Source organism: Schistocerca americana, chromosome 4, assembly GCF_021461395.2.
Source record: "Schistocerca americana isolate TAMUIC-IGC-003095 chromosome 4, iqSchAmer2.1, whole genome shotgun sequence".
NCBI classification, from domain to species: Eukaryota; Metazoa; Arthropoda; class Insecta; order Orthoptera; family Acrididae; genus Schistocerca; species Schistocerca americana.
The window spans coordinates 428,816,044-428,828,139 of record NC_060122.1 but is presented as its reverse complement, the minus strand read 5'-3'; the positions used below and the strand labels follow the sequence as shown (position 1 = coordinate 428,828,139).

At 47.1% G+C, this 12,096-nt stretch overlaps 1 protein-coding gene across 1 annotated transcript in view; it reads left to right on the top strand.

Moving 5' to 3' along the window:
* The window catches only part of LOC124613523 (paired box protein Pax-1-like), a 306,983-nt gene extending 297,167 nt beyond the window's left edge, over positions 1–9,816 (top strand). The window contains exon 4 of the mRNA XM_047142234.1: positions 9,127–9,816. Coding sequence (XP_046998190.1) covers positions 9,127–9,816 — 690 coding nt within the window. The remainder of the gene's footprint in view (positions 1–9,126) is intronic.
* The last annotated feature ends 2,280 nt before the right edge of the window (positions 9,817–12,096 follow it).

The following is a 12,096-nucleotide window of genomic DNA, read 5'->3' as shown; positions in this document are numbered from 1 at the left end:
TGGTTGCGCAGTTTACCATCATCTGTCCTGGGGTGTGGATTATGTATGTTGGGTTGGCACCTTAAAGTGAATGAAACATTTACCGCACCAGTTTTTTTTTATTTTTTTTTATTTTGGCCGTCCTGTCTTGAAGGGAGGTCGTAAGATGGACATCAACAAAAGTAAAACAAGAGCAACGACATATTTTCGAATTAAATCAGGCGATGACGCTCAGGGTGTTAGATAGGGAGTAGCCAAGACGTTTTGCTTTTTGGGTTACCATGGATGAAGTATGGAGGATATGAAATGCAGCGTGGCAAGTTACAAGAAAGAGTTTCTGAAAAGAAAATGTTGTTAACATCAAATATAAATCTGAGTGCTAAGAAGTGTTTTTTGAAGGTATTTGTATATAAACTTTTTAAACATGATGCCACAGAAGAATGCTGAAGAACAGGTGGATAGACCGAATAAATAATGTCGACTTTCTCACTCGAACTAGGCCGCGCGGGTAGCCGTGCGGTCTCAGGCGCCTTGTCACGGCTCGCGCGGCTCCCTCCTCAGAGGTTCGAGTCCTCCCTCGGGCATGGGTGTGTGTGTTAGATTAAGTATTGCGTAAGCTTAGGGAACGATGACCTCAGCAGTTTGGTCCCATAAGACATTACCACAGACTTCCAAACTTTTTTCACTCGAACTGAGGGAAAAATTATGGCACAACCTGACAAAAGAAGGGATGGGTTGATAGGGCACAATCTGAGGCCGCAAGGAATCTTCAATTTGGTAATGAAAGGAAGTATATGTGGTAAATGTAACTGAGGGAAATCCAGGCTTGAATACAGTAAGAGGGTTAAAATGGACGTATGTGACGGTAATTAACACAAATGGAGACATGGAACTATGAAGATGCGCATCAGAGATGAAGTTGCACAGGACATAGTAGCGTGAAGAATATCTTCAGAGTGAAGACCACAACAACAACAACAACAACAACAACAACAACAACGCAACAGCCTTTGATGTTTCCATGATGATCTTTTGTCAACAAAATACTTGTTGCTATGTTGAGATAGGATGTACAGCAAATTTTGTGTTTCACGAAATTCATGCGAATGTGCCACTTCATAAGAATTTGGCAACTAAACATACTGGCAGATTATAAAATGTTGCGCGACCGGGACTCGTAAACCCATCTTTCACCTCACAAGCTGCGGTCTTGCCAGCTGAGCTATCCATGTATCCGCGTCCTCTGAATCGGTGCTAGTGTCTGCCCAACTTCCCCCCCAAATTTCCGACTATCTGTAGTTCGATTTAAACTAGCTGGAGTTTCATAGCTAGCGAGCTGCACTACTTCTGCCACCAGTACACCAATGGAAGCTATTCTAGCATCCTGTGTTGCTACATTCACTGCACAAAGCACTCACTGTGTGTGAAGATCAGAGACGTGTTTTCAGATCACATTGAGTCGGTCATTCCCAAAGAGAGACAAGTTTAGACTTACCCGTGTTCAGAGATGCTGCTGTGGGACGAAGCATTAGGCAAGTCTCGTACCCATTCACTGGACTGCTAGATCTAAGATACTGGTTAACATGAACTGCCGATCTTCAAGGCGTACCGTACATACAATATGCCGTGAGAAATTACGAGGGTCACTCCAAAAGAAATGCACCCTATTTTTTTTAAATCCACCTTTTATTCTACATGTTTCAAAGTCTTACAGTGTGTAGATACATCCTTTAGGAACAATATTTTCATTTCTCCATATAATTTCCATCCCTCTCAACTGCCTTACGCCATCTTGGAACCAGCGCCTGTATACCCGCACGGTAAAATTCTGGACCAACCTGATGGAGCTACTGTTTGGCAGCGTGCACAAGGGAGTCATCATCTGCAAACCTTGTTCCACGAAGAGAGTCTTTTAGTTTCCCAAAGAGATGATAGTCACATGCGTCTGTCAGCAGTCACCAATTCGTTAACTCTCTGTACATTGTCTGGAGTGTGTGCAGTACGAGGCCTGCCACTGCGAGGACAATCCTCAATATTGCCGTGCCCGCTTTCATCACGAAGCCTGCTTGCCCACCAACTAACTGTATTGCTATCGACAGCAGCATCTCCATACACCTTTTTCAACATCTTATCGATGTTTCCTACTGTCTCGTTTTCACAGCACAGGAATTCTATGACAGCACGTTGCTTCTGACGAACGTCAAGTGTAACAGCCATCTTGAAGACATGCTGTGACGCCGCCACTCACGGGAACAGGTTGAACTAAGTTTAAAAACAGGCGGGAAGGATGTATCTACACACTGTAAAACTTTCACACATGCAGAATGAAAACTGTATTTTTACAAAAATAGTGTGCATTTCTTTTGGAGTGACCCTCGTAGAAGTCTATTTCTGTGGACGCGTTGTTACCTAGACGCAACTGTCCACGTGAACGAATGCACGATGTCCCTTATTGAGGTGCAAACGACGTTTTCATTAATATTTTACGAAGATTTTATGCAGTGATTTTTCATGTTACTTGATTTACTGCTAAGATGGGTGTATACGGCTCACACGGTTTCCTGCAAACAGTGCATACATCATTGCGACGTGCCAGCTGTGAAAACCGGTGGAGAGAGTGTTGTTGTGCGGGGCTCCTATCCTGGTTAACCTTGGAGCCATCCACTAAACAAACATCAGACAGTGCCACTACTTTTTGCAGATGACACAAATGTTGTAATCAGTTTGCTTAGAGAATACTGTTAATTACTTTTTCAAAAGATTAATAAGTGGTTGTCTACAAATGGACTCTTCCTTAATTTCGGAAAAACACAGTATATTCACTTCTGTACAACAACTAGGATATCAACAGTAAATTAAGCATATGAATATGTCAATGGAAAATATATACGGATATAAAAATTGCTGAAAGTTTGAAGCGAAAGAAACATGATATTTATTTGTTCATACAACTAATATCAGCAGTGTCTGCTTTTCGCATAATTGCTACACTTCGAAACAAACAAATTTTACATGTTTATACTCATTAGTGTGTTATGGTACAATTTTCTGTGGAAACTTAGTACTTGAAAAGAAAATACTGATAGCGCAAAAGTGAGCAGTGAGAATCATCTTTGGCTTTTGCTCACATTCACATTGGAGTCGCCTTTCACGGAGACACGCATTCTAATTGCATCTTCGTATTTTATGAATTCGCTCATGAAATTCGTCACGTATAATCAATCGTAATATTAAAATTAAATATTCGTCTACAAAAAAAAGGAGTTACTCTGAAGAAATGAGTTTAGGCTACATTTAAACTCTCCTTTTGTACCTGTCAGGCACTTTAATAAGTTAATTCTTACTACGTTTAAGCTACCGTTCTATTTATTAACCTCTAAATGTCAAAGACACAAATGTTATGAAATGAAATGTCGTGTGACTAGGGCCTCCCGCCAGGTAGACCGTTCGCCGGGTGCAAGTCTTTCGATTTGACGCCACTTCGGCGACTTGCGCGTCGATGGGGATGAAATGATGATGATTAGGACAACACAACACCCAGTCCCTAAGCGGAGAAAATCTCCGACCCAACCGGGAATCGAATCCGAGCCCTTAGGATTGACATTCTTTCGCGCTGACCACTCAGCTACCGGGGGCAGACACGAAATGAAATGATCGTATGGCATTGTTGGCCGGTAGGCCCCATTCGGACGAGTTCGGGTGCCGTATTGCAAGTCGTTTTTAGGTGACGCAACATCGACGACTTGCGAGTCAGTGATGATGAAAATGATGACGAAGGACACATAACACCCAGTCCCCTGCCGGGAATCGAACCCAGGCCCCCTGTGTGATAGGCGGTAACATTACCGCTACGCTCCGGAGGCGAACATAGACACAAATAAATCATGTATACGTAGCCTGTAAGCTGACTCGTCCCACGTAATTTCGATAAAAGTCTGCTAAATGAACTGCTGAAGATGACATTAACTAGTAACTAATTTCGTTATTCCACAACGAACAGAAGTTTTAATGAACGCATTTCAGAAAATAAAATGTTTTATACCATGAGGCAACAATTTAGAAGTGGACCTTTTCTGTACCATTAGAACAAAAGGCATTGCCTCGTGACCCGAAGAAATTCTGTGAAGTTTGCTGAATTCGCCAGTATCTCAAAGAATCTGTTCGGGTTTAAATGGGTGGCGCACAACGAGAACAATATTGGAGTGTTTAATATAAGGAATTAACATTCGGCAGGACGTGTGACAAATCGACATCCAGCCGTTCTCGCTCGAGGTCTTCGTGCTATCATAAATCAGTTCAGGCAAATTTGTATGTGGTTCATTTAAAAAGGCCACTGCCGATCACTTACCTCATTTTCGTACAACTGACTCTACGTTAAGAGTATGATAACCTCTAACTTTATCTACGTTGTGTGTCTGTTTCCCATGGAATTAATTTGGCAATTACTATTTACTAGGTTTGAGGAAGAATGCTAATAAATTCCGTCTCCAGTGTGAAAGCCTTCCCAAAATAATAAGTCTGTAGTGGAAGCAAAACCAGCTCTTACGTGATATTCGTTACACGTCTGGTGTCTCTAGGACGGACAGCACTCAACACATAGTGTGTCTGTGATGTGATACCAGTATGTTGATGGAGACACCTATACTAAATTAGCTGCTTTTTTTGCACGAAAGCAAGTATTTTGCTAATGGCTAACCAGGTAACCAAGAATTTGATACACAGGGAGCTCAACTGCTGTTGCTTGCTCTCGCCTGTTTCAACTGTCTTGACTGGCAGATGAGTGCTGATATGGAGTACCTGGCAGTAGGTGGCAGCACAATGAATCTAATAAGAAAAACGTATATTTTTGGGGGTGTCCGGATACTATTGATCACAGTTACTTTCGAAGAAAATTCTCTGCCAACAGAGCTCATTCCATGACTTGGGTCCTCAGAGAGCAATGATTCTGGAAGGAAATTTCTGTTTCCTGATCTACAGAAGGTAGGACGGATGCTAGAGTTTAACAACATGTATATAATGAAGCTAGTGGAGACAGAGCACCAACTCAGTTGGAAAAGGATAAAGAAGGAAACTTGTTTGAGACCTCTGAGGAACTAGTCACATAATGTCACGGGGAATTCCCGTCTGGACTTCTCGATTTAGATTTTCCGTGATTTCTCTCAATCTCATAAAGCAAATGCCGGACTGGTTCGTGTGGAAAGCGAACAGCCTAATTTTCTTTCCCTTTTTCCCCATTGCGAGGATGCGTTCCGTCTCTAATAATCTTTCGTCCAGGGGATGCCTTGAGGCCGGACGCCAGTTGCAGTGCAGTTGTAAGGCGGTACCGCCGTGTCCTTACAGCCAAATAACGATCCACTCTTTCTGATGTCACTCGTGATCGATCCTGTCCTTTTCTTCGGGATGCAGTTTCAGTCTCTATAAACTGTCGCCTCATCCGAGAAATAACAAAACGATTCATAATAACCCATCGGGCAACACCAGTTTACGACTCTCCTGCTTCCATTCTTCATGTGGCTCTCTTCAGCAGAGAGTCTGCAGGGGTCTTCTCTATGCCACACTGCACTGTGTGTGACCGTGTACACAGCAATTGTGGAGTGAGGTTACCGCATCCCGCTTGATAAGTACCCCGACGTCATTGCTGGCGTGGTTGTCCGCTGATCGGAATACCATCTTCCGTGCAGAACAAGATCGTAAAGACATCTGTTGACGTTTTGTAGGATTATACGGTGAATTAGATATAAGACGGGGAAATAGCAATCTATTCCTTTAATTTTGGACACCAGTATAAGGCGCTTGCCAGAGTGTCAAATGGGACTTCCAACTACAGAGTGTTTGAGGGTCGGTCTGTCATGACAATCGCTTCGCTTTTCCGAATCTACTAAAACATATTGGATTCCTTCGACTATCAATATTTTTATTTTATTTTTACTTTTTACCTTTTCCCCCAAAAGAAACTCAATCTGTGGGTGTTTATCGATGTTCGAAATTTTTTCTCATGCTGCCTTTGGAATAGTAGGGCCCGCCATCTAACGAGTATTGTGCCGGCCGCAGTGCTCCACTGCGTCCACTTAGCAGGGACAAACGGCCCCCACCACGCAGCTCTCACGCTACGCAGCTGTGGCCGAGGGATCTGTTGCCCTCTTTCTTTGTGGAAAGAGCAGCTATATTACACAACACACGGGAAATCATAAGAAAAAAAACTGTTGAAGAAGAGCAATGAAAGAGGGTTGGACAGATTGTGTAGTAGACGCCCCTTCACCAGTGCTGCCAAGGGAGTCCGACATCCCTGTACAGTGACTCCTAAGGTTATTCACTATGATATGTTGATGTGACAATCTACTTCACGCTAGGTTAATGTTTTACACATTTAATGTGGTGCCTGGCACAATAACCAGTCACGATTACATGGAAACACATGACTCTGTGGTTCATCTATGTTTAATGTTCGTGTATTTGGCTATCTACATGTTGATCTTCATATGTTATGACCTCTGTGTCGGTGTTGGAGGAGTCTGTAGTACCAGAGCCCTCATCCGAACTAACCCAGTCGTCTCTTTGACGTCTGTCACAATGCTTGTAACATCTCATGTGTTTATAGATGGTGTGTTCTGTCTGGGAGATGAGTTGTGTTAGTTCATTTAGGTAGCCCCGTTTGTGTGAGTTGTTGTGTTTCCGTTGTGATTCCTGCTATGTTTCGCCATACGTGTTAGTACCGCTCACATTACATCACCATGCATTCAGAGGAACAACATTTACCGCATTGGCGGTCGCCGTCCACAGAACGTGAAAAGCGTTGTATTCGCGCTGGATATGGATCATGCCCAGATAAGCACGGCCGAGGTTGGCATGATACATCCCTAACCACTCCTTGATGGTTCAAATGGCTCTGAGCACTATGGGACTTAACTACTGTGGTCATCAGTCCCCTAGAACTTAGAACTACTTAAACCTAACTAACCTAAGGACATCACACACATCCATGCCCGAGGCAGGATTCGAACCTGCGACCGTAGCAGTCGCGCGGTTCCGGACTGCGCGCCTAGACTCCTTGATGTTCAGGACTTTTGACACTTTGGTCCATCTCCCATTGGCAGACATACCACTGACAAGTGTTTGGTTGGCGTTTGTGTTCGATATCTTCCCCTGTTGTTTCCTTGAGCTTATTATATCGTCCCCTCTTAAGCCAGCAGCATACGGCACACTCGTTATGTGAATAAGGAAGACACCCAACACCACGCATAACACCTCTGTTCAGGTAGTGAGAAATGCCCTGACAGCCTCAGGGGTAGGCTCCTTTGTCCAAGCCTCGCTGCCGTTCTGTTAGAGCAAACCTATGAGCCCATACACTTGCTGCGAAGCTCACCACCGATTCACAGAGAGCGCAGTGGTATGCTCTGATGCGTGTGCTTGGCAGTCTGTACCGTGTAGCGCTTATGCGTGCGTGTTTGTAGAATATTTTCTCTACTTTACCAGTAGCTATGCATTCGTGATGGCTGAAACTTTTTTCTTCGATGGGGTCTCTCAGGTACCGTGTGGCTCGTTCTCTTTAATTGTTCATATTACGTATTTTGAACGATGGATGTCGCTGAATATGCTTTTCAGCAACATGCAATATGTGATCAAAAGTATCCGGAGACCTGGTTCAAAATAACTTACAAGGTCGTGGCACCCTCCACCGGTACTGCTGGAATTCAATATGGTGTTTGGCCACCCTTAGCCTTGATTACATCTTCCACTCTCGCAGGCTTACATCCACTCAAATGCTGGAAGGTTTCTTGGGGAATGGCAGCCCATTATTCACGGAATGCTGCACTGAGGAGAGATATCGATGTCGGTCCGTGAGACCTGGCACGAAATCGACGTTCCAAAACTTCCCAAAGATGTTCTATAGGATTCGGCTCAGGACTCTGTGCAGGCCAGTCTATTACAGGGATCTTATTGTCGTGCAACCGCTCCGCCTTAGGCCGTGCATTAAGAACAGGTGCTCGATCGTTACAAAGATGCAGGCGCCGTCACCAAATTCCTCTTCAACAGTGAGAAGCAAGAAATTGCTTAAAAATCAGTGTAGGTCTGTGCTGTGATAGTGTCACGCAAAACTTTACTGTTGGCGCTAAACACGCTGGCAGATGACGTTCACCGGGCATTCACCATACCCACACCCTGGCATCGGATCGCCACATTGTGTACCGTGATTCGTCACTCCTCACAACGTTTTTCCACTGTTCAGTCGTCCAATGTTTACGCTCGTTACACCAAGCGAGACGTCGTTTGGCATTTACCGGCGTGATGTGTGGCTTATGAGCAGCCGCTCGACCATGAAATCTAAGTTTTATCACCTCTCACCTAACTGCCATAGTACTTGCAGTGGATCCTCATGCAGTTTGGAATAACTGTGTGATGGTCTGGATAGATGGCTGCCTATTACACATTACGACCCTCTTCCACTGTAGACGGTCTCTGTTAGTCAACAGACGGTGGTCGGCCTGTATGCTTTTGCTCTGTATGTCTCCCTTCAGGTTTCCACTTCACTATCACATTGGAAACAGTGGACCTAGGGATGTTTAGGAATGTGGAAATCTCACCTACAGACGTATAACACAAGTGACACCCAATCACCTGACCACGTTCGAAGTTCGTGAGTTTCGCGGAGCACCCCATTCTGCTGTCTCACGTAATGACTACCGAGGAGGCTGATATGGAGTACCTGCCAGTAGGTGGCAGCACAATGAATCTAATAAGAAAAACGTATATTTTTGGGGGCGTCCGGATACTATTGATCACACAATGTATATGGTCTCTTACGTGCTGCAATTGTTTGTGTTGTACCAATGTTGAATAGTATTCAGGATTCCTCTGGCTTTAATGTCCACTGATGGCCGTTTGTCTGAAGAAACCACCAGTAACTGGTCGTCGGCGTTCGCGGCGACCCTGCCAGTGTGTGAGTCCTCGTGTATGAGATGCCAGAGGGACTAGATTGCGATGTCCCAAAACATGGGAATTCGAAAGTACGACTGTATTCATTTACCAGAGCGTTAATGGTCAGCGCCTGGATGATTTTACGCCCATGTCGTCCCACTTTATGACGCGCTGTTGCTGTTTTGTTATATAACAGAAACTCAAGTGTACGTGGTTTGCTTTGCACCGCAGGTGGTTGCGTACATCAAGGAGCTGAAGCAGAAGGACCCCGGCATCTTCGCGTGGGAGATCCGCGACCGGCTGCTGTCGGACGGCGTGTGCGACAAGTACAACGTGCCGTCGGTGAGCAGCATCAGCCGCATCCTGCGCAACAAGATCGGCGCGCTCGTGCACCACCCGCACCACCACTCGCCGGCGTCGGCGGCGGCGGCGGCGGCGGCCGGCACGGCTGCGGGGGCGGCGGTGGTGGCGGCGGCGGCGGCGGCGGCGCACCACCCGCACCTGTACGGCTCCATCTACCCGGCGGCCGCCTACCCCTACCAGCCGGCCGGGCCGGGGCCCGCGGGCAAGGTGGCCAGCGCGCCCGGGGCCTCCCCGCCGTCCGTAGCGGCGACGGCGGGCGGCGCGGTGGGGGGCGGCGCGGCGCCGCCCCCGGCGTGGCCCGTGTCCGTGTCGTCGCACTCGGTGTCGGACATCCTGGCGCACCACCACGCGGCCGCCGCCGCCGCAGCGGCAGCCGCGGCCGCCGCCTTCCGCGCGCCGCCGCCCCCGCAGCACCCGGCGACGGCCGCCCCCGCGCCCGTGGCGGCGCCCGGCCCGGCGGACAACTACAGCAGCTACTACATGTACCTGCAGGGCTGCGGCTCGCACCACGGGCTGGCGGCGGCGGCGGCCGCGGCGGGGCAGGCCACGTCGCTCTAGCCGCGGCTGCCGCTGCGGCCGCTGCAGCCCTCCGCGCACCGGCTGCTCCGCCTCTGCCTCTCACCGCCAGTCCCGGGGACGGCGCTGCTACTGCCGTTTCACCTAACAAACTGCGATTGCCGAGAATGCTTTCCAGAACATTACGAAGTCGACGCGTCTGGACTAAAGTGATACAGAAGCTATTCGCTGACACCAGTGACTTGAAACTCGTTTCCGCACAGTGGTGACTCGTAATTTAGGAAAGGCTGTGAAAGTGTTACCAATGCCGTCAAATTCTTACCTGTCGCAAATCCCACCGACTTTTTCGACTCTTTCAGTTATGTCTCAAAATTAGTATTTTTGCGAAAATCGTCAAAATATACTAAAAAAAATGATCTTGCAAATAATGTTTTTTGTCAAGCAAACGCCTTTAGCAACATATTTTGTACCCTTGTTTCATCTAAAACTATAATACTTTCAACTGTCGCTAAATAATGACAGTTATGTTACCACATTCTAGTCCACTCTGGCGAGACATTTACAAACTTGCCATTCCTTAACTTTACTGGAAAGAATTGTTAAGCTCTTGAATACCGCCATAAAGTTAATACTTGACAACGCACTAACATCGTAAAAGGCAGATAGAGGGACTGGGATTCGAAAGGGCACGTTAGGACAGCGTTGATTCTCCTTATTGTAAGCAGCGAAATGTGAAAAACGTGTCCAATATGCTACGACGCTTGGGACTCAACTTACTGACACTTCTAAAAGCCAACAACAGCTGTACTCCGTAGCAAGCTAGGAGGAATTAACCGAAATTTGAAGGCGCAACGTTATCACTACCTAATACCTATAATTTGTTAGACTTTCCCGCCGAGTCATTGTCATCTCGTAGAATCGGGTGGACTGGCGGTGGCTCGCGCCTTCTGTACACCATATTTCGATGTCGTAACTCGGCATCCTTATGAGGTGTTTCAAGTGTTCATATGTGTGTGAAATCTTATGGGACTGAAGGTCATCAGTCCCTAATCTTACACACTACTTAACCTAAATTATCCTAAGGACAAACACACACACCCATGTCCGAGGGAGGACTCGAACCTCCGCCGGGACCAGCTGCACAGTCCATGACAGCAGCGCTCTAGACCGCTCGGCTAATCCCGCGCGACCGAGGTGTTTCGTCTTTGCTTACCGGTTCCCATATTTGAAGACGCCATGCTAAGACATCGAAATATCTTGTTGGGAAGAGGCGGACCTCAGGCTGTACCTGTTTAAGGAACATCACTCGATATCAACAGCTCAAAAACGCTGACTCTTATTATTTAGGCGCTACAGCCTGGAACCGCGCGACTGCTACGGTCGCAGGTTCCAATCCTGCCTCGGGCATGGATGTGTGTGATGTCCTTATGTTAGTTAGGTTTAAGTAGTTCTAAGTTATAGGGGACTGACAACCTCAGAAGTTAAGTCCCATAGCGCTCAGAGCCATTTCAACCATTTTTTTTCTTATTATTTAAAACCCTGTGAAAGATATCTGAAATGCTTCCAGATAATTCAGTTCCGTAATACCTCACTGCAATGATATATTTTAGTAGACATTTTCACGCTGATGCGCTCCAAAACCTTAAACTACGAGTCGCCACTGTGACTACATATCGGAACACTTTGTGAGTTCAAAGTGCACGGAACACACGCAAAACGCGTCTAATCTTTCGGGAGGTACACGTGACATTGTCAGTTTAGTTCGAAGTGCACTTCTTTTTAATTATTGAACATCTGTGATGGAAAACTGGGCACTAGGCGATGAGTGAATGTAGTTCGGTACTGTCGTCAGTGTGATGTTCAAAAGTGCTTCCTGCCGCTTTCCGACGTGAAACGTCGAGAATACCGTCGTACTTGTTCCGGGTGCTCAACAGCGACAGTGAAGATTACGACGAGAACTGAAGAGCAACCGATGAGGAAACGACGCCGCAGCATCGGGACGCTCTGCTCGTCGCCATGTTCCCGCAGCTGGCGTGCCTCCAAGGCAAGAGGCGGCGTCGCGACGCCGCACAGACAGCCCTCTGTGTGCGCCACAGCGCGCCGCTGTTCCCCGCGTCACGTCTGCGTGGCCAGACGATATACAGCCCGCCGGCCAGGTACGCCGCCCCTGCCAACTACGCGAGACGAGTGGTCGCCGCCGCGCGCGCCTTCGCGGCCTACGGGACGCACATGTTTCACCGCCGCTCAGGAGTCGCCACTGCGTTCGAGTGCTTCCACTCTCTCAAAGACAGCTACAAACCGATAACCGTCGGACATTGTTTA